The sequence below is a fragment of the Diabrotica undecimpunctata genome, chromosome 3 (genome assembly GCF_040954645.1).
Source record: "Diabrotica undecimpunctata isolate CICGRU chromosome 3, icDiaUnde3, whole genome shotgun sequence".
Lineage (NCBI taxonomy): Eukaryota > Metazoa > Arthropoda > Insecta > Coleoptera > Chrysomelidae > Diabrotica > Diabrotica undecimpunctata.
The window spans coordinates 76,787,950-76,808,377 of record NC_092805.1 but is presented as its reverse complement, the minus strand read 5'-3'; the positions used below and the strand labels follow the sequence as shown (position 1 = coordinate 76,808,377).

The 20,428-nt window shown below is 30.6% G+C and overlaps 3 protein-coding genes across 3 annotated transcripts; 1 reads left to right on the top strand and 2 right to left on the bottom strand.

The window, feature by feature from the left end:
* Positions 1 to 399: 399 nt before the first annotated feature.
* On the top strand, positions 400 to 12,320 carry LOC140435911 (uncharacterized). The gene is made up of 8 exons (XM_072524623.1): positions 400 to 1,282; positions 1,343 to 1,584; positions 1,741 to 1,878; positions 2,051 to 2,381; positions 10,617 to 10,829; positions 11,308 to 11,492; positions 11,553 to 11,660; positions 11,717 to 12,320. The coding sequence occupies exons 1-8, from the start codon at positions 1,068 to 1,070 to the stop codon at positions 11,989 to 11,991; spliced, it is 1,707 nt and encodes a 568-aa protein (XP_072380724.1). The 5' UTR covers positions 400 to 1,067; the 3' UTR covers positions 11,992 to 12,320.
* Positions 6,993 to 9,172, bottom strand: LOC140436934 (uncharacterized). Its single transcript, XM_072526096.1, has 4 exons — positions 8,785 to 9,172; positions 8,076 to 8,312; positions 7,691 to 8,009; positions 6,993 to 7,630 (listed from the first exon to the last, which is right to left on the bottom strand). The coding sequence occupies exons 1-4, from the start codon at positions 9,050 to 9,052 to the stop codon at positions 7,504 to 7,506; spliced, it is 951 nt and encodes a 316-aa protein (XP_072382197.1). The 5' UTR covers positions 9,053 to 9,172; the 3' UTR covers positions 6,993 to 7,503.
* A 1,079-nt stretch (positions 12,321 to 13,399) lies between the features above and the next one.
* Positions 13,400 to 14,943, bottom strand: LOC140435657 (uncharacterized). Its single transcript, XM_072524378.1, has 3 exons — positions 14,409 to 14,943; positions 14,130 to 14,338; positions 13,400 to 14,072 (listed from the first exon to the last, which is right to left on the bottom strand). Exons 1-3 carry the CDS (start codon positions 14,668 to 14,670, stop codon positions 13,461 to 13,463), a joined length of 1,083 nt encoding a protein of 360 aa, XP_072380479.1. The 5' UTR covers positions 14,671 to 14,943; the 3' UTR covers positions 13,400 to 13,460.
* Between the last annotated feature and the right edge of the window lie 5,485 nt (positions 14,944 to 20,428).

Below are 20,428 nucleotides of genomic sequence, written 5' to 3'. Positions count from 1 at the left end.
TTCGCCACATTAATAGATGTTCCACTTTTTATCTAAAGGACTTGTAGGGTATTGAATTGAAATGGGTATAACTCCTAAATTTCCTAGTTTCTGAGTAATTACCTAAAATATTTATATGTAGTTTTCAAAGAACTAATAATCTTTACCAAAACCTACTTCATCACATTCCCTACTCATGCGAAAATGCTTTACAAAAAGATCTCCCATATATTATTGGTGAATGGTTTCCTCATAAAAATTTTGATTAGGAGGCACTTGAGCTCTCAACATTATTTAGCTCTAATTCTTCATTTTGTGTCAACTGATCCACAACATTTCCAATTAGCTGGATATTATTTTCCTCGTCCGCAAGTTCTTCCACTAATACTCTAATTATGTCATTCCTTTCTATATTCCTATTAGAGAGATATCGCAAGTGCATTTTTATCGCACGCTAATAGCGGAATACGCTATTTTGACATGTACGCAAGCGCATAGTGAATGTTACGTTAATAACGGATAAGGGCTTCCGCTATTTGGGTCGAAATAAGGGGTGGTAATTAGAGAGATATCGCAAGTGCATTTTTATCGCACGCTAATAGCGGAATACGCTATTTTGACATGTACGCAAGCGCATAGTGAATGTTACGTTAATAACGGATAAGGGCTTCCGCTATTTGGGTCGAAATAAGGGGTGGTAATTACGTTAAACGATAATTTGACATTTCGCATAAAACATAAAAATATTTGATAGAATACAAATTTAGAAACTTAAAACTGTGACTGTGGATTATCTTGTTTAGCAATCTAACCTTATCTATGTTGTTTGGTTTGTTTTGAGAAACACGTGTGTTTTTATTTTGTTTAGACAAGTTTTATACTTTTTGTGCTTAGGATATTAGTTATTTATAAGTTATTAATTATTATATATACGTTAAGATATTTTATATTATTTTCTAACGTTTCTTTTTTAAATATCTGGTAAGTAAAAGTAAAACACACTATTAGTTTGTGCATTATTTTAAATGGGTTAGGTAATTTGTTACCTATTTAGAGGTAATAATAAAATATTTACGTTTTTACAGAAGATGAACAAAAGAATCAGGTTTAACTCCGACGATGATCTGGCTTTATTGAGGCAAGTAGTAAGTCAGAATGTTTTGCAACAACCAGAACAATGGGAGGCACTGAGAGAAAATATGACTGTACTAACAAAGAAAGAATTCTCAGTCAGAACGCTAAGAGACCATTTAAAACATTTAATGGAAATTTGGAAAAAGAAGGATGCTGTAAATAGAGTCAGGTAAATATTTTCACATAAAACAAATCTAATTTGTCTTCATTCCTACGTAAACATTTTCAGATCAGGAGTTGAAGAGATTTTTTCGGAAAGAGATAATCTACTTCAAGAGATTTGGGACATTGCTAGAAGCAGAAAAATTACTCCAACTAAATTAAAAAGAAACAAAACAAAACAGGAGCAACAATCCTCAGAAATCGGTGTTGCTCTAAGGGACCTTGCAGCAAAATATTATGCCAAAGATGAGTTAGACATGTCTATTGATAATGAAGAAAATGTCATCAGTGATCATGACTACACTTGTGGTAATGTTGATACTTCCATACTTACTTTTATTAAAAAAATATGGAATTCATAAAATCATGGTAAATGTGATTGGTTACTATTAATCATAACATTTTTTTTTCAAAATACTCCTTTGTACACAGAATTTTATTTTGTATGTATTACTGTTATTTTAGTTGCATCAACTTCTCGAGAAACTCCTGAAGTGGTATATGGGCAAACACCAGATGAAGGAACTGTTAATGAGGGTCCCATCAAAACACTCAATGATGGAACTGCTGAAGAAGGTCCCAGCAGCAGGAAACAAATAGCAGGTTAATTCTAACTTATCATAAATATTATTCTGACAGTTTAATACTTCCTCTGTGAATGTTTTCTAATTGTTCCAATAAAAACTACGACATAACTGTATTATAATTAACACAAAATGTAATATAATTGTTTAGGCTATATTTTGTTTTAAAGAAATTTATTTATTTTATTCAGGGCCAATCCGTAAACGAAAAAATCAAAGTGCAGGTCTTCGTAGAAGTGGCTTAACTTTCATTCAAGAAAGAAGTAAGAGAGAGCACAACATTAGAGTACGGGAGCTGCAATTAGAGGAAAATAAATTGCAGTTAGAAAAAAGGAAGGTTGAAGTTCAAGAGCGGCAAATAACATTAGAAGAAAAAAAAATAGAACAACAGCTACAAATTGAAAAAGCCAGATTTGAATTGGAAGTTTCTGACCGCAATAGCCTGCGAGAGACAATCTCAGCCCAGAGGGAATTAATTCAATCACTACAATCACAATTAAAAGAGTTTTTAAAACAGATTTAATGGTAGATTAAGGCAATTAACTAATGTATTTAAAAAGGAAAATATATAAGTAGAATAAATTATTTAGTATAAGTGATGATTACTTAATATTTTCCCATTTAAGAAATGAATGTAAACAAGTCTCCTCCTAGTGATGATGCCGTTTTGTAAACGGCATCATCACTTTACTTATATGTAAAAAATTACTTCTGATAGATCAAGGGAATTATTATTAATAAATTAAAACAAGTAAATTATTGTTATTGTATAAACTTCAATTCTAAATTTATCATATTAATATTAATTAAATATCATATTAATGAAACTTCAACTAGAGCTTTAAATATGTTGGGATTTATTCTCAGAAATTGTAATCAGTTTTCATCAAATACATTGTAAATTTACTTTTATGTAGTTTTTTCTGAAAATGCTATTTTTTATATTGTAGTGTATTTACATTATTTGGATTATGTAAATTATTTATTTTGTTAATATGTGGTTTTTAATTTTTTTCTAGCATTTCATTGTTTATTGAAGTTGAAATATTTAAATAACTAATTCAATTTTTGTTACATACTTGTAAAAATGGTAAATCTGTAAATAAATGTTTTGTCATGACAATTCTGGTATATTGTATATTTAATTTTATGTATTTTTTCTGAAAGTGCTGTTTTTTTACATTATAATGTATTTACATTATTTGGATTATGTAAATTATTTATTTTGTTAATATCTGTTTTTAATTTTTTTCTACCATTTCATTGTTTATTAAGGTTGAAATATTTAAATAGGTAAATTTTACTAGAAATAAAACTAATTCAATTTTTGTTATGTTTATTTTTTCTTAAATTCCTAAATATTCTTCTACAGTGGGTGACACTGTATTAAAAAAATCTCCTGTTTCACTGCCATACAAACAAGTATGAATATTTGTAAATAGAACTGCTACCTTATATATACTTTCTACATCTTGTAGCAAAAGTTTTAAATTTTTTTTGTAGTCCACAAATGCAAATAATGCAGCTACTTTTTGAAAACCCCACTCGACAGATGTTCTTAATACTTTCATTGATGCATTAAATTGCTGTTCATGGGGTAGTAGATTTGGTCTAGCTCCATAAGGGCACATAAGAAGCTCCCTAATACCATAGGCCTGATCGCCAAATATAACAAACCGTTGGTTTCCATAAACTGCTGCTGCTTGTAATTGATTGTATATTCCACTTTCCCGAAATATACCTGCATCATGGCGTCGGCCAGGGTATGCTCCTAGCAGACTCACTATTATTCCATCTGGACATATAATGGATTGATATTTAACACAATGCAGTCGTTTATGTCCAGAATAATAATTCTGTTGGTCTACTGATGGGCGGCATATTGGTCGAATAGTACCATCGATAAATCCCCAACAGTTTGGTAAACCTCCACCATTATTTCTTACTGCCTAAAATACAGTATTCAAATAATAAACAAATACTTATATTTAACACTAATACACATCACACTTTTAAATTGAACTTACAATTTACTAATGTTTGTATGTGGAGAATGATTACCGGATTGGAAATTAAAACGTCAATAAACATCACATTTTTGACAAAACAAGTTAAGACACTATCTTTAAGTTACCAAAATTATGGAATAAATTTATAATTGTGTAATAACATTACCTGGGAATAATACTCCATTTTTTCAATATTAAGCCAAGCATGGTTTCCTAAATCATTTAAAAGGTGGCCCCAAGTGTTTATAATAAAATCTATCATGTAATTTATTATATGGGATAAAGACTGCGGGGATAGACCAAATAAAATTTGTATATCCTTTAGACGATTAGGGTAAATTAACCTTCTTAAAAGGATACAGAGAGCAGTTAAACCTAAAAATAATAAACTTTAAATCATTTGATACAACTACATTTGGTATACTTTGTTTACCTGCTACTTTATTCCTATTGGCAGTTCGAATTTCATTTGGAATTCTTAACAAATTAACCAATAATCTAATGTTATCGGAGCTAAACCGAAAGAAATCTTTACATTGACTATTGGTTAAATCATTAAAATTAAAGTGCACGTCTACCTGCTCAATATCTTCTCCTTGTAGCAAATTAACAAGAATTAAGTCTTCAATTTCGTTATCATCAGCACCAGCTATTATTGCTGCATCAATTTCCAAATCCATTATTCAATAAAAAAAAAAACAGTTAAGTACAAGTAGTTATATTCGAGTATGGCTATGTCTAACATAGACTACACTATAATGCACAGCCTAGGTTTGGCGTGATTGGTTGGTGGGTGGGTCCCAATTTAAAAATTGGCGGGTTTCATGTTTTTTAAAATGACAATTGAGGTATTGTGACACAGTATATCGCTAAAAAATTTATTAGCAGAGTAGCAATCTACTGTGGTATTGGTACAAAGCGGATGATATTCACATTTTAGGATTAAGCTGGCTATTATAGTTTTATTAGAAATGTAATTATTTTTTCTTTTGAGATTATGTAGGTAAAATTAATTTCTGACTTGTGTTTTTTTATTTTGATATGCTAGTGATGCTTTTTTATTAGATATATAGATATTGTTTTAATTTTTTTTGATTAGGTAATTTTTTTATTAAGATTTAGAGGTTCTTCTTATTATTTTTATTTCTAGAACATTCATTAACATTATTATTCTCGTTAGCTTTCTCTATGTGGGATCGGCTTCTCTAATTATTTTCCTGTAAACTTTTCTGTTCTCTTCCAGGGACTAAGTACCTCTCCGCTTTTTCTCTGAGATTATGGTTTTTCAAAAACATGCAATTTCTGTTCATCCCCTTTTTTACTGCCCTACATTCAGTACCATACATCATAGCTGGTCTAAAAGCAGTCCTATACAATTACCGTTTAGTTTTCTTCGTACCTTTTTTATCACACATCATTCAATTTGCCTCTTTCCTTTATCTTTAATTGAAGTATGATAAATAAAACGGTAATACCGATCCTAAAAGCCGAAAATTATCATCTTTTGTGAGTTCTTGTCTATTCAAGCCAACTACTCTATCTGGAATTGAAATATCATATTTAAAAGAATATTCTAAATATTTTGTTTGTATCCAACTTAATTTTAATCATTTTTCATTAAGGACTTGTCTCCGCTACTCTATACCAAGGAGGTTCAGTTGTTATCTAATCCAGCACAAATGAGAATAAATATGGGCGAAACCCGGATGAAGCCCTATTTTCACACAAAATTGGCCAGTTTCACCTACAATTGTATAGTTCTAACACTATAATAGTTATTCTAACTATATATAGTAGTTCTAACACTATTATAGTTGTTACTTGCTCATACTCCACTCACACATTCAGCTGGCACTCCTTTCCTACTAAATCTCTGCCACAGTAGGTTTCTGATAACTTCATCATGTGCTTTCTCAAGATTAATAATACTATTCGCAAGTCTATCTCTTTCACTCTAAATTGTTAAATTAGCTGTTTTATAATAAAAATTGCTGATGTAGACCTGCCTCCTTGCATAAATCCAAATTGACATTTATCCATTTTCATTTTTTTAGAACACTGAATTATATTAGATTTCACCACAAATGTAGGATAATAAAAAGATATATATTGTGAATCGAGTACTATGAAAAATTGTCATTGTTAACAAAATGAAGCAGAGGTTTACTGGAAATAACTATTGCAAACCAAATAAAACACTAAACAGCTATGTTTAAAATGTCTTTATTCTTTATTAAAAATCTGGGAAATCAAAGGAGGGGGGGCCGTTATTGATGCAATGGCGAAGGAAAACCCCTCTAAACCTCGCCTAGGGCTCAGTACATCCCGATTTAAAAATGCAATTCTAATATAAAAGCATACAAATATAACATCATTATAACATCATTACTTAACACAGCTTTAAAATTCAGGCCTAAACTAAGCATTTATACATATATTTTATGAAATTTTACTACATATATTACTAATTGTCGCTGGATTTGACCCTCGGGAATGAGGGAAGGTGGTCCAGTCGCACTATCCATAGCTATGTTGGACCGGAGCATATAGGGATCACGGTCCGTGGACATAAAGGTTATATATGAACCCTAGCTAGCGGGAAAAATACCTTTATTAAAATACAATAAAATGTTTATTACAAGTAAGAATCTGCAATAAAAGTTGATTAGTATTATAACTAAGAATCTGCAAAGAAAGGGGTTAGATATCTTAATACTAAGAATCTGAAAATAAAGTGTTAATTAGTCTTAGAACTAAGAATCTGTAAAAGAAGGTCGTTAGTTATAACATCTAAGACTAATTAATGCAAAAGGCAATTTGCAATAGGTAAATAAGCCTATAAAGTGAGCTACAAGAATGGTTCAAATTTAATTTTTAATCAGTTTCTTTTTTTATTGGAAGGAAAATATTCCTGCTTTTCCATTTTTCGCTTCTTTGTAATACCCTTAGGGGTTTCCTGAAATTCTTTCTTCACCTTACGTCTTGCTTCTTGAACGTCTCTCATAAATTTGTCATGTAATTGTGTATAAGTTTCATCATCTAAGTCATGTAAGCTGTCTATGACATTTTTGAAGTTTTCATTTTGAAGACATCGTCTGGTGTTTTCCTGGATCACATTTGTCTGTTCTACCTTCCCTCTGACAAACTCATTAATTTCCTCTTGATGCCTTGATTTGATAATTGAAGTTTCTGCCAAACACCTTGCAGCATCATCTAAAACAGAGTTAGTTCCCTCGCGCTCCTCGTGCATTCTTACCAAGTGCACATGCTTACACAAGATATTCCTCACCACATATTCAGCACACTCACACTGATAGCGATGAATACAAATTTTACATACTCTACAATACAATGTCTTACATTCATTTTCACATACTTGCCTTATATTTACATTATATAATTTATTAGGATCTCTAAATGACTTTCCCTGAAATTGACCATATACCTTCTCATTTTTCTTAACCTCCACTTTGTTTTTCATCGTTTCTGCCATTTTGTGTGCTTTTGCTATAACCCTATCTTGATAATTGTTCGCATTTGGTCTTTCGATGTCTATAATCCTCTTCCACATTTTAATGTCAACTAGATCATCTATTGTGTCCAATAACTTTTCAATTGTTACCCCAGCACTTCTCCTAAGGTGGTTGGTCTTCAATAGGTTGTTGAAAGATTCTATCGCCATGTTTGTATTGATTCCTGAATTTTTTCTGTAACAATGAGCCCACATTTTGATTCTCTCTCTCTTCATTCTTAAAGTAATTCCTACAAAAAAAAATAGACTTAAGGATGACTTAAAATGTATGATTTCATATACTTATTTACCATGCCAGATAATTAAAAAAATCTATCTCATTTGCCTCTTGTAATTTGATTATATATCTATTGCATAACTCCATAAATCTATCTTCATCCGTTTCATTAATAATTCTTTTCATCTCAGTTTTCATCTGTTTCTTCAAAATTGGATCTTTTATTTTCTTCTTCCCTTGAATGTTCCAATTTTTCACAACGTGCCATGTACATAAAAGCCTCTTTGGTTGGTTGCCCATAATCTTCACCCATGCATTATAATATTTTTTATCGTCATCACTCATAAAATGTTCTGCATGAATTCCAGTTTGCATTCTATTCTTGAGAGCACCTAAAAGTTTTTAAAAATTATTTTTACTTACCAGTCATAAATTGTCACTACTCATATAATACATACCTAAAAAAACTTCTTGAACTACTTGGTCCAATCGGTTTGACAGTAAGAATGCAACTGGAAATCCTGTATTCCTGTCATCTTTAATAAGCACCACTGTTAAATCCATTCCCCTCTTGTTCGTGCCATGTGTACCATCCATACAAATTATGCTATGGAATTCTCTTAATTTATCTTCCATTACAGAATTCATGAATCCTAAGGCAAAATCTTCTTTTTTAAGTACATCATGTTGTTCTCCTAATAAAAATAAAAAATTTATAGTTTAGAGATAATTAAAGATAATAAATTAATGGTAAGAGACTGAAATTTTATTGTATTTTTTAACAGGTAATCATTAGTCCTATTTTTTTTTGTTGTGTTGACTTCTTATTTAACATATCATATTTATCAAAAACTGGAAGAGCAAAGTGTGAAATAGATCAGAATGGAGAAGTATTCTTTAACAGACTAAGACCCAAAAATGGTTGTCTAGTAAAATAAAAAACTAGTAAGTTTGCCCAATAAATCAGCACCTCCATTACAAAATTAGTTTTAATGTAAAAAACCAATGACTACAATCTTACGAGATATATTATTTAAAAATGTATATTGTTGATTCTGCTAAGAGTAAGGTTTGTTACATGAGTCAAGTGATAACAATTCACACAAGTCAAATTGGAATTGGATTAATTATAATTGTAGTAGGCATAAAAAAATGATAGGTCTTTACCTTCCTTCTTGAATAAGAAAGCATAATTCTTGTTGTTAGCATTCCATTCCTGAACCTTTAAAGCCGTTGCTACCATATCATTTTGATCTCGTTTCTTATATGTATTATACTTCCTGGACAAATTTGAGAGATCTTTACTTGTTAATAGGGCAAGTCTTTCTAGTTTTGGTGTTTCCAATTTTCTTGAATCTTCTAAAATTCTGCTGGATGGCACCCCAGATATTAACTTCTCTACAATCATTTTTTCTTCTGCTTTTGCCAGATGCATGGTTCTTAATTCCTCTTTATGTCCAGCATGTGTTTTCCAATAACTGACTGAAACTTGTCCTTGATCTCTCAGTTTGCAAATCAGCCTGGAGGGACACACTCCTTTAATTTTAATTCATCCACCAGATTTCTCTGTTCTAATTTTATAGTTGGGCTTATATCCTAAATATAGATTAGTATAAGTTTTAAATATTACAAGTAACAGAGTATTGTACCTACCTTTAATGTTACTTCTGTTACACTCATAGTATAATGTCTTCTGTTCATTTCTATTAACAATTCTATTCATTGTATAACTTGTCTCAAATTTCTGCATGTCTTTCCATGTCTCATATTCTTGTAAACTAGAAAATTCAAAAGTTATTAATTCAATACTCACCTGGTGGTTCCCTTTAAGATGTTTTCGTAAGTTCTCATGGCTTTTGAAATTAGTTTCTTGTTCACATAAGGGACAAATAATGTGATTAATTTTCTTAATCGACATATCTATGTTATGTATTCCTTTGATATGACGATTTCGTAATTCCACATTTTTAAATATTTTGCTGCAAAGATGGCAGGCTCCTGAGTTAATTTCACAGCTTGTTGAAGTAGATGGATAGACAGAATCCATAATTGCTTGCTAAAACAAAGTCTTAGGTAATTAAATATGGTGTTCTAACGAACAGATTTTTAAAACAATTTAACAGATTTTTAAAAATAAATGAGAAAAATTTAAATTGAAATGTTCTGTGTGGTTGCTTATTGGCAAATTGGTATAAAACCGCCTAATCACAGATGTTTAAGCGCCAAACAGAGAGATACATAACCTGAAAAATTCAAAATCCGATGAAGATGCTGACCAATCCACAGCTCTTATGCTGTGACCAATCACGCCAAACTTAGGATGTGCATTATAGTGTAGTCTGACTAACATTAATTTCTAGGTTACAGTTAATGCCAAACGTCGGTTGTCATAATAACGTTAAGTCTTATCGTACCCCCCAGAACAATTTGCGCGATAACTCTCTTGATACCTGTGTTTCAACAGACCGTTATCCGTTATTTACGTCTCAATACGGTATTAACGTTTGACGTTGCGATATCTCTCTATTATATGAATGTGACGTAAAGTTAAATAATATTTAAAAGTCAAGCTAAATTGGCAATCTACTGACAAACGTAAACAAAGAACAAAAATATTTAATTTTTAGAATAGGGAGTTTTTGTGCAAGCAAATACGTATACGTAACGTATCTTTTTGACATATAAGCATGCGCATTAATGATTGAACTAACGTATCTAGATACGTATTACCTAACGTAACGGGCTGATACGTACGTTCATACGCATCCCTATCGAGCCGAAAATTATCGAATGCACAAGGGGATCTTACCCGAACCCGATTACCAAAATCACAGAGTACTAAGTTATGTTGTGATTAGTATTCTGTGCCAAAATAGAAAATAGGCAAAATCCTGGCAAAATATCAACATCCACTTTTCACCAGTTCATGTGGCACGTGTTTTTTTTCACATTTGTGGTTAATTGTAATTATATTTGTTTTGATTAATAATGGAATGTAGTAGGAAACGACTTCACGTCAGCAATGAAGATGATTTGTTCTTGTTGAAGGAAGTCGTAGGTCAGAACCCTTATGAGCATCCAGAAAGGTGGAGTTTGATTCAAATGAATATGCTCCAAATAACTGGGAAACATGCAAGCCTACGAGCTATAAAAGATCGTGTCAAGAACTTAGTTACTAAGTTTAACCAGAGGGATCAGAAACTTCAAATTAAGTAAGTATATATTTTGTTTGACTCTTTGGATAATTTAAGTAATTATTCTTTGTTATTGGAACTTCATATTTTATTTTTAAAATTTAGCTTATTATCTATTATAAAAATAAAACAAACAAATCTTGTATTTAAGAAATATAGAGATAACCACAATCATTTTACTAGATAATGACTTAATTTCAGTAAAATTTTCAAATAAATGTGGAGAAAACTATTTAAATTATGATGTACAATAATGTACCTTCACAATTAAAAGGTATAAACAAAATAAAAAAATTCAAAACTAAGATAAAAGCACATTTTTATATTTAAATAAAATCAATTAAAACAATACAATATCATCATTTTTATTTATGTTTTTTAAATATAATTAATTGTATATTGTGTAAACATTGTTGTATTTTTTAATGTACTCTTGTATAAACATTTAAATAAACAAAATTAAATACAAGCACTGAAGTTGTCCTTGTTTTTATAGATCAGGAGTTGAAGAAGAAATTTCAGAAATGGATGATCTATTAAACCATATAGTTGGATTGTCAAGGGAATTTGCACTTTCACCCTCTGTCAAGGGTAAAAGTCAGACAAACAGCCACCAACAAGGAATAACAACAAGAGAAAACGCATTAATAAATATATTTAATGACACATCTACAATTGATGGTAAGTTAGAGACTGTCTATAAATTAAACAAAGTTGTTTTAAACATTTTTTATATTACAGTTAATGAGGAAATAATTGATTGTGAGGCTCCAATAAATAATGAGGAGCCGGGAACAAGTCGGATGCTGAAAATTGAAGATACACCAGGGAAAAAAAGGAGTATTTTAAGTATGTTATTTTTCATATTCACTAGTTGAAATATGTCTTCATAAATTTATTTGTAGCTCCCACAAGAAAACAACGAAATGTTGGTTTAAAGCAATCCACACTAGAATATTTACAAAAGAAAAATGATCGGTGGTATGAAATCCGGAGTAGGGAACTAGCACTCCAAGAGAGGGAGAAAACTTTGCAAGAACAACAATTTAAATTAGAAAAATGGGAAAGAGAAAAACGTATTGAAATGGAAGAGAAAAAAATGAACGTTCAACTAGATTTATTTAGTAACCAGCAAAAATTACTAGAGGCAATACTAAATAAATCTAGTTTTAATTTATAAAAAATATTTTTTTAATAATTAAAAAGGTCATACTAAAAAATATTTATTACTTTCATTATTTATACCCAAATATTCTTCCTATGATGAATCTATGCCAAAATGTGATTGTATTTCCCTACCATAAAGATATTTCTGACAATTTGTTAATAACACTCCTACACTATAAATCTTTCCTATTCCTTCATGGGTCTTCGCAGTTCACAGGCTGTGAACGCCCAAGGCTTGGTTGGCAATTCCACTCCAGACTCTTCTATTCATTGTGTTAGTTTCCCAGTGTCCTATCTTAAATTCTTTTAAATTGTCTTCTACTCTATCCATTTTTTCTAGGCCTCCCCTTTCCATTTTTTTCCTGTTTTGTTTCTATTTGTTCAGGAAATCTTTTTACATGCCCCAGCTTTCTTATTCTTTGGGCTTTAATTTGAGCTATTTTTTCTAACTCATGTCTGGTTTTTTTTATTCTGTATATTTTGAGAAACATTTTTGTTCTGATACCTCTGGCATTAGTAGTTCTTATTTAGTGTTCATAGTTTGCACTAATAAAGCATAACTGGTGTCATGGTAGTTCTGTAGAGCCTTTCTTTTGTTTTTCTTGATAGTATCTTGGATTTTAATTCTGTCAATGTTTTCTCTGCTTTCTATATTTTTATTGTTTATGTTCACTCCTAGATAAATTAAATTATCTTTGTTCTCAAATTTGGAAATTTTTTTGTTCAGCACTGCTACTAATTTCAAGGTTTTCTACTGCTTCTTTGCCATTTCTCATCACCATGTAGTTTTTTCTTCATTTATTTCTAAACCATATCTCTTTATGGTATTTATGAATTTTATTATTACCTCTTTACCTTTTTCTTTGTTCTCGTTACTGTAGCCAAATCGTCAGCATATGTCAAGAACTAATGTCTTAAATGGTATATTGTTCATTTTCTATGAATTTTACTATCTCTTAGTACATTTTCCAATACTATGTTATAGAGAGTAGTTGACAGAGGGTCCACCTGTCTTACAACTTTCTTCATTTCAATTACTTCTGATGTTTGGCTATTTACTCCTATTTTTATCTTGTGAATCCTTATTTTCCACAACTAGTTCTTTTATATGTCTTTAGTTGATTTTCAATTTTTGTTATATATTTTTCTTTCATTTCTTTGACTTTGAGGTTTGTCTTATCATAGGTAAGATCTTTTATACAATGTTTTTTCTACTTTAGGAATACTGAACATTACTGTGGCCTTTACGAACTAGTGATCACTTCTCACAATTGGCACTTCAAGTGAGGAAAAAAATGTTACAGGGGCAATAATTTCGATTGAGAAATGGGAAAGAGGATGGAGGAAAAAGATGCAAGTGCAGCTAGATTTGTTTAGTAACCAAAAAAAAAATTAATTGAGGCAATTTTAAATAAATCTGGTTTTAATTTATAAAAAATATTTTGTTTAATTATTCAAAAATACATATTGACAATACATACTTTAATTATTTGCACCTAAATACTCTTCCAAGGATGGAGGATCTATGCCAAAATATGATGGTATTTCTCCACCATAAAGACATGTGTGACAATTTGATAATAGCACTCCTATACTATACATCTTCCCTATTTCTTGAAGAAGAATTTTCTGGTTTTTCTTAAAATCTAGAAATGCAAAGTTCTGTATCACTTTACCAAAACCCCATTCTACTGCTACACGAAGCCCCCTCATGGATGTGTTAAACTGCTGCCTCTGCTGATTTCCTCTAATTTCATGTTCAGTATATGGTCTGAGTAACAACTCTCTCAAACCATATGCCTGATCTCCATATAAACAAAACCGATGGTTTGGAAATGTGACATTTTGCTCCAGTTCTTCATATAATCCAGATTCTCTAAGGATACCTGCATCATGCCGCCTGCCTTCAAATGCACCTTTTAAACTAATAATAATTCCATCTGGACAGAGGACAGATTGAAACTTAAGGCAATGGAGCCTTTTATGTCCAGAGTAATAAAGTTGTTGGTTAATGCTAGGTCTGCAAATTGGTCTGACTGTACCATCTATAAACCCCCAACAATTATCAAGTGGACATCCCATGTTTCTTATAGCCTAAAAGTTAATTACATTAAAAACTTCCATTGTTTACAAGAACGTTTTTATACTAACATGAGAATATTCACTTAATTTTTCATAATTTAAATGTGGAACATTCCCTAAATCCACTAATATGTGACCTTTATTTTCGGAAATTATGTTTAATGTGTATGTACACACTTGTGATAAAATAGATCCGGAAAATCCAAAAAGAGGCTCTAGATCTGAAAGTCTGTTAGGGTACGTAAATCGTCGCAACAGCATACATAATCCATCGATTCCTAAAACAAATTACACTGATTTGACTCATCACTTAAAAAATTGTGTAGAGACTGCAGCAGTATAACTTACCTGATACAGACGTGACATTTTCAATTTGAAAAATATCTGGTAAATCGAGAGCCCTAGCAAGTCTCGGTATATCATTTTTGGCAAAGCGAAAAAGATTTTTACATTCTATATCAGACATGTTATTTAAACTGAAGCGGCCATATAGAATTGCTCTATTTCCTAATTGCTCTTCATCGTGCAAGATGTGGAGAAGAAGCGCATCTTCGAAGTCTTCGTCTTCTTCATCATCAATAAAGGCACCTACATTTAATATCGCGTCCATATCCAAAATTAAAAATTGTTCAAAAAAATATTTGTTAATATCCAACTGGAGTATTCTGTGATCGTAATAAGTGACAAGGACAAGACTGACACTATAGACTGCTGACGCTGTCAACTTATTAGTTTATCACTAATTCGATGAGGGCAACACCATCGTTACGTTACGTGCAGAACAAAAACTCTCAATTTAACGTTCATCTTCTTCGATACGTTAGATCTTTACGTATAGGGAGATACGTTACGTTAGGTAGTTACAAAAACTCCCTATTATGTCAAAAAATGTCTGATACGACAATCAAATATATTCGTACAAAAAATTTCGTATTTCGTGTCATCGGATATCGGATCTGTGAAAATCCAGTTTACACCTCTTGTTTTAATTTTTCATTCTGTTTACTGTTTTTTTTCAGCGTTATTTTTTGTGTGCGTAGGCCTTAGTACTTAGATATCAATTTGTTTGAATTTTATCAAAATGGATATTAAACATTACACTGGATTTAAGTCTATATCACATGATATCCCATATCAACCAGTTCCACCAAAAAAGGGGAAAGATTTAGTTGATGCTGGGCATGTACGCAATGTTTCGAAATATAATAGCTGCATCCAGGCCTCAGGTACATAACTAGGGCTCATTTCTGCATCAGATTTTCTTCCTCCAAGAAAGTGATCACTGCAAATTAAATGATGACTTTTTGGAGTCCATAATGATCCATCCTCGCTACAAAATCAATTATTTTTTTATTTTACACCATAGAAATATTATGTTGTTTGTATTATAGGTTATTTACTTACTTTTTCTTATTGATAGCAATAATCCACTTTTCTCTTTGAACTGTTTTATGCTTGGCAACAGGAAATGAATAAAATTTACAATCACTGTTATACCCAGTATTTTTACATGTATCAATACAACAGCAGCTGCTATATCTTTTTTTTTTTTGAAAAATCCATATTCGCCATTAATTAAAAATTTACAAGTTAAATGCAGAAAACTGCCACTAACAGCGCTGGTGAAAACTGTCATATCCCCTCTACTCATCGGCTCACAGCGAATAGGCAAAGAATATAGACGCTTATAGAAGAGCAGTTCAAATGGGCGATTTGGTTACGGTTTATACTTTAAAAGAGGGTGGCTGCATAAACTCACAGCGTGGTGCCGTGGCCGTCGGCTTAAAACTATCATGAAAATTTCATAATGAAATATGTAGTTAGGGGGAAGTGGGAAAGGAGTACGAACGGGTAACTTTGCATCTACGCCTAAACAAATTTCGATGCCATTGATTTGCAAACTGTCTTTTTTTTGTTTTTTCACAATAAAATCTTTATTTTCAATATATTAAATTTTTAACTTTAAAACTTAAAAATGTATGATATTTACAATATTCAAAGTATTTATTTTTTTAATTGTATAACTTTGAATTAAAAATTGGTTTGTTCCAACACAACGAAAAACCGTCACATAACTTTTGAAGTTATACTTCTATACGCGCGCTTCACGTTGGAAATTTGTATGGGAGTGAATCTGTGAAATCATTACATATGTAAGATAATGAGTAAGAGAGAGACAGAAGATCTATTTTCTGTCTCTTCCTCTCTCGAATATAAAAATGTTCCTTTTGTATATATAATTTAATATTATATATATATATATATATATATATATATATATATATATATATATATATATATATATATATATATATATGTAAAGATATATATACACATAATATTATACATATAATAAAATATTTATTAATATTATTATTTATGTGATGTTTTGTATTATTTATTAAATGTTCATAATTATATTATTCTTTTGTATTTCAAAATAATAATCTCAATAAATCACTATGTATGATCCAGAACTGTCAATTTTGAAATACATTTGTGTCATGTCCTCGGTAGATTAGTAGTAGTATCCCCGCCTGTCACGCGGGAGACCGGGGTTCGATTCCCAATCGAGGAGGACTTTTTTATTAATATTATTACATTATTGTCATTTTTAAATACTTATGGGTATTGCATTTTAATTTGTATTGTATTATTATATATGGAATTATATTGCACTGTATTGTAGTGTATTTTTTTATGTATATTATTGTCATTTTTAAATACTTATGAATATTGCAGTTTAATTTGTATTGTATTATTATATTAATAACAAAATAAACAATGAATTTTACTGCAGAGTATGTGTAAAAAAATTTTGCATTCAACTCCTTTCATACATATATGAAAAATATACATTTTCATCAAAATATTGATTCAATCCTTCATTGTTAGTAAGTTGTTATTAATTCTGTTTCTCTTTCTGCTATGCCTTACCTATAGAATTGCATATGTAATGATTGTGCAGATTGACTTCCAAATAAATTTGTAAGGGCGAATGTGTCTATAGAAGTGTAACTTCCACCGGCAGTCCCACTGGACTGCCACACCCGTTTTTTTATTATACTGTTTTCTGCCCAGAAATTAACGAAACATTTTTAAAAAATTTCAATTTAAAATAAAGTATTCAATGAAACTTTTTACTAAGTTATGAAATTTTCCATTTCGCCAAAACTTCCAAACTTCCATTTCATCCATAATTTTTTAATAACAACAAAAAGCATTCCTGATTTATTTTTGAAATAAGAAAATAAACTTTAACTGTACCTTTTAATGAATAGTACCTATATGTGAAAGATTTTACGCTGTATGGGTACTATTTAATCTTGTTTTAAAATAACAACATTAAATAATTTTCACAATGAATGAAATATTCGTGAAATTATTACAATATAGCCTTAAACTGATTTATACTTAAGATTTGTACATATTTCAATTAAAAATTTGAATCATAATATTTTTTAAAATATCTAAAGTTGCATTTATTGCCCCACTCTTTCATATTTTAGAAGCAATGGTAGAGCCACAGTTGACATGACCGCTCCTTAGTGGTACCACGTGCAACACGTGCGTTCCACTCGTCCCACTTTTCTTTATCTATGTCCCACTTTTTGCTACCTTTCAAAAATAACTGAACAATTCTTCTATAAGCGTCTATATTCTTTGGTATAGACGTGGGTAGAAAGATATTATTTGTTTTAGTTAAAAGTGGTGTTAGATCAAGGAATATCGTATTTATAATTAGAATATTGAAATATCATATTTGGGATTAGAATATTAATTGTTTAGTTAAGGCGTGGTATAAGGATATTTGTTTTTTTTTAAGTTAAGTTAGAAGTTATTGTTACATTAGGAAATTTCATTTACTACAGCTGTTTAATATCCAGGTATGTAATATAAGCGTCTATCTTCTTTGGTAATATGATTCTAATAATATATAATCAAATATTAAATTACCCTAGTTCGGTTTGGGTTCTTGGATATATTTAAGTGTCCTACCCTGACTTAAAACTGCTGAGCCATCTGGGTTGTTTTGTTCTAATACAGTTTTGTGTCCTAGTCCAAAACTTTGCAACAATCATAGGTAAAACTTGATAGTTCCAGTTCCGAAATATAAAAACTCGTTTAAAAATATTTACTTGAGTAATTGTATCCCACATTAAGTTATAGCTTTAAATGTTTTAGGAAAACATGGGGCCATGGAACAAAAATGTGCCATAATGGGATGCGAAGATAGGAATTCACCACGGCACAGGTTTCCGTTGCCTAACAAATTTCCTGATCGTTTTAAAATGTGGTTAGAGACCACTGGTAACTCGACTTTGATGACGAAAGACAAACAATTGATTTATAGATCGGAAAGAATCTGTGATGTACATTTTGCAGACCATCACAGAGGGCCTAATAGAACACTTACAGTGTTTGCAATACCCACAAAATGTTGTCCTATAATATCATCATCACCTGTTGAAATACTTACTACTTCTGGTCAAAGTAAAGATGTTAACTTTCCTTCAACATCAGCCAAAGACCATACATATTCGATTCCAACTACAGTTTGCCAAAGTGCAGAGATTCATTTACCGTCAACATCATCTGCAGTGACTTACGAAACACCAAGCACTTGCTTACAAGGGATCACAAGGAAAAAAAATGTAAGTAATATTTAGATGTTAATAGTTACAGAAACTAATTGGTAGTGACCATCTTGGTAACACTGGTAACTAGAAATGTGTGATTGTGAGAGGTTTTATTTTCTAAATATTGTTTATTGAAATCTATGGTCTTTATTTAGTTAAATTACAACACATTTTCATCAATATACTTAAATGTGTTTTATTAATAAACTATTATGGAATGGAATAATGATATATATCCTGCAAAAGTATGTCATAACACAGAATAATATTAAGTACCTACTAAAAGTATAACACAGAATAAAATTAAGTACCTACTAAAAGTTTTTTAATTTTATCTTTTGGTTTATATTAAACATTGAAGAAAAAAACAAAAATTTGCTGCACAAGTGTGTATGGTGAGCATATTGAAGAAGAGGTACAATTTTTATTTTTTGGTAGTTGACATTGAAGTATATTTGTAATAAGTCTATTTGGGTTAGGCATTTTGTCTTTAAAATTTTAAAATGATTTCTGGTGATGCTGTAAGTGTGAAACAAAGTACAAAATTTACAATAATCTGTAAAGACTTATTCATATTTTAGAGAATATTTGCGTGGCTTTTTGGACAAATATAATTCAGAAAAAACCGACCACAGGTGGGATTTGAACCTAAGGATTACCAGGTTCAAATCCGTAGTGGTCAGTTTTTTCTAAATTATCTAAAAAATTATCGAAACAAGAAACCTATGTTGTACTTATTTATATTAGTAATAAAAACATTTTGTTTCAGTTTCATTTACTTTGCTCAAAGAGTTGGGAGTAAACAAAACAAAAAATCTCACAGTTAGGGAAGCAGCCTTATACAATAGAGCGAAAAAAATTAGTAACAGTTTTTCTATGTATAAAAGAAGAAATCAAAGTAAAAAAGGTTTCACTATGGAAGAGACTATTAATAACATGACCAAAGACCTGGATCCCCATGTAGCAAATTTTTTAAAGTTGCAAATAAAAGCCTCAAAATTTAAACCAAAAGGGCGACGGTACAATTTGGAAGAGAAAGTTCTTGGATTGATTTTGCAGAGACAAAGTCCCAAGAGCTACAAGTTATTTGGGAAATTATTTGCAACTCCATCCAAAAACACTTTGAATCATATGCTCAATCGTATTCCAATTGATGCAGGAATTAATGAAACTATTTTTAGAAACTTAAAACAGAATGTAGCCAAATTGAGTAAACGAGATAAAGTATGTATTTTAATGTTCGATGAAATGGCTTTACAACCACACTTGGACCTAAATGCCAAAAATAGAGAATTTGATGGATTTGTAGATTGTGGTGATGAAAGAAATAACAAATTTGCTGATCATGCCCAAGTTTTTATGATAAAAGGTGGGTATATGTTTGTAAAATAAAGAGAGTTTATTATTATTATAAACTGTTCAAATTTTGATTGTTATATACAGTCAGACATATTCATATGTTATGATATCAAGAATTGTAACTTTGCATACAAATTCAATATATTTTAAGTTATATCTATTAAATACTACAAATACATTTTTTATGGGTTAATAGGGATTATGGGTGTCTTATATGTCAGATCTTAAAGGATGAATAAATCTTTTATTATTATTATTATTATAGTTACATCATTTGTTATAGGTATTACAAAAAAATGGAAACAGCCAGTTGCCTACACATTCTCACAAGGAACCACTACTACAATTGATTTAGTTAGGCAAATCAAG

Coding starts and splice junctions, on each gene's coding strand:
- LOC140435911 (XM_072524623.1), top strand. CDS start 1,068: ATGAACAAAAGAATCAGGTTTAACTCCGACGATGATCTGGCTTTATTG. Junction 1,879..2,050: donor CAGCAGGAAACAAATAGCAG/GTTAATTCTAAC, acceptor TATTTTATTCAG/GGCCAATCCGTAAACGAAAA. Junction 2,382..10,616: donor GAGTTTTTAAAACAGATTTA/ATGGTAGATTAA, acceptor AATGGAATGTAG/TAGGAAACGACTTCACGTCA.
- LOC140436934 (XM_072526096.1), bottom strand. CDS start 9,052: ATGCATCTGGCAAAAGCAGAAGAAAAAATGATTGTAGAGAAGTTAATA. Junction 8,313..8,784: donor TTTCTTATTCAAGAAGGAAG/GTAAAGACCTAT, acceptor TATTTTTATTAG/GAGAACAACATGATGTACTT. Junction 8,010..8,075: donor AGTTCAAGAAGTTTTTTTAG/GTATGTATTATA, acceptor AAAAACTTTTAG/GTGCTCTCAAGAATAGAATG.
- LOC140435657 (XM_072524378.1), bottom strand. CDS start 14,670: ATGGACGCGATATTAAATGTAGGTGCCTTTATTGATGATGAAGAAGAC. Junction 14,339..14,408: donor AAATGTCACGTCTGTATCAG/GTAAGTTATACT, acceptor AATTTGTTTTAG/GAATCGATGGATTATGTATG. Junction 14,073..14,129: donor AATTAAGTGAATATTCTCAT/GTTAGTATAAAA, acceptor ATTAACTTTTAG/GCTATAAGAAACATGGGATG.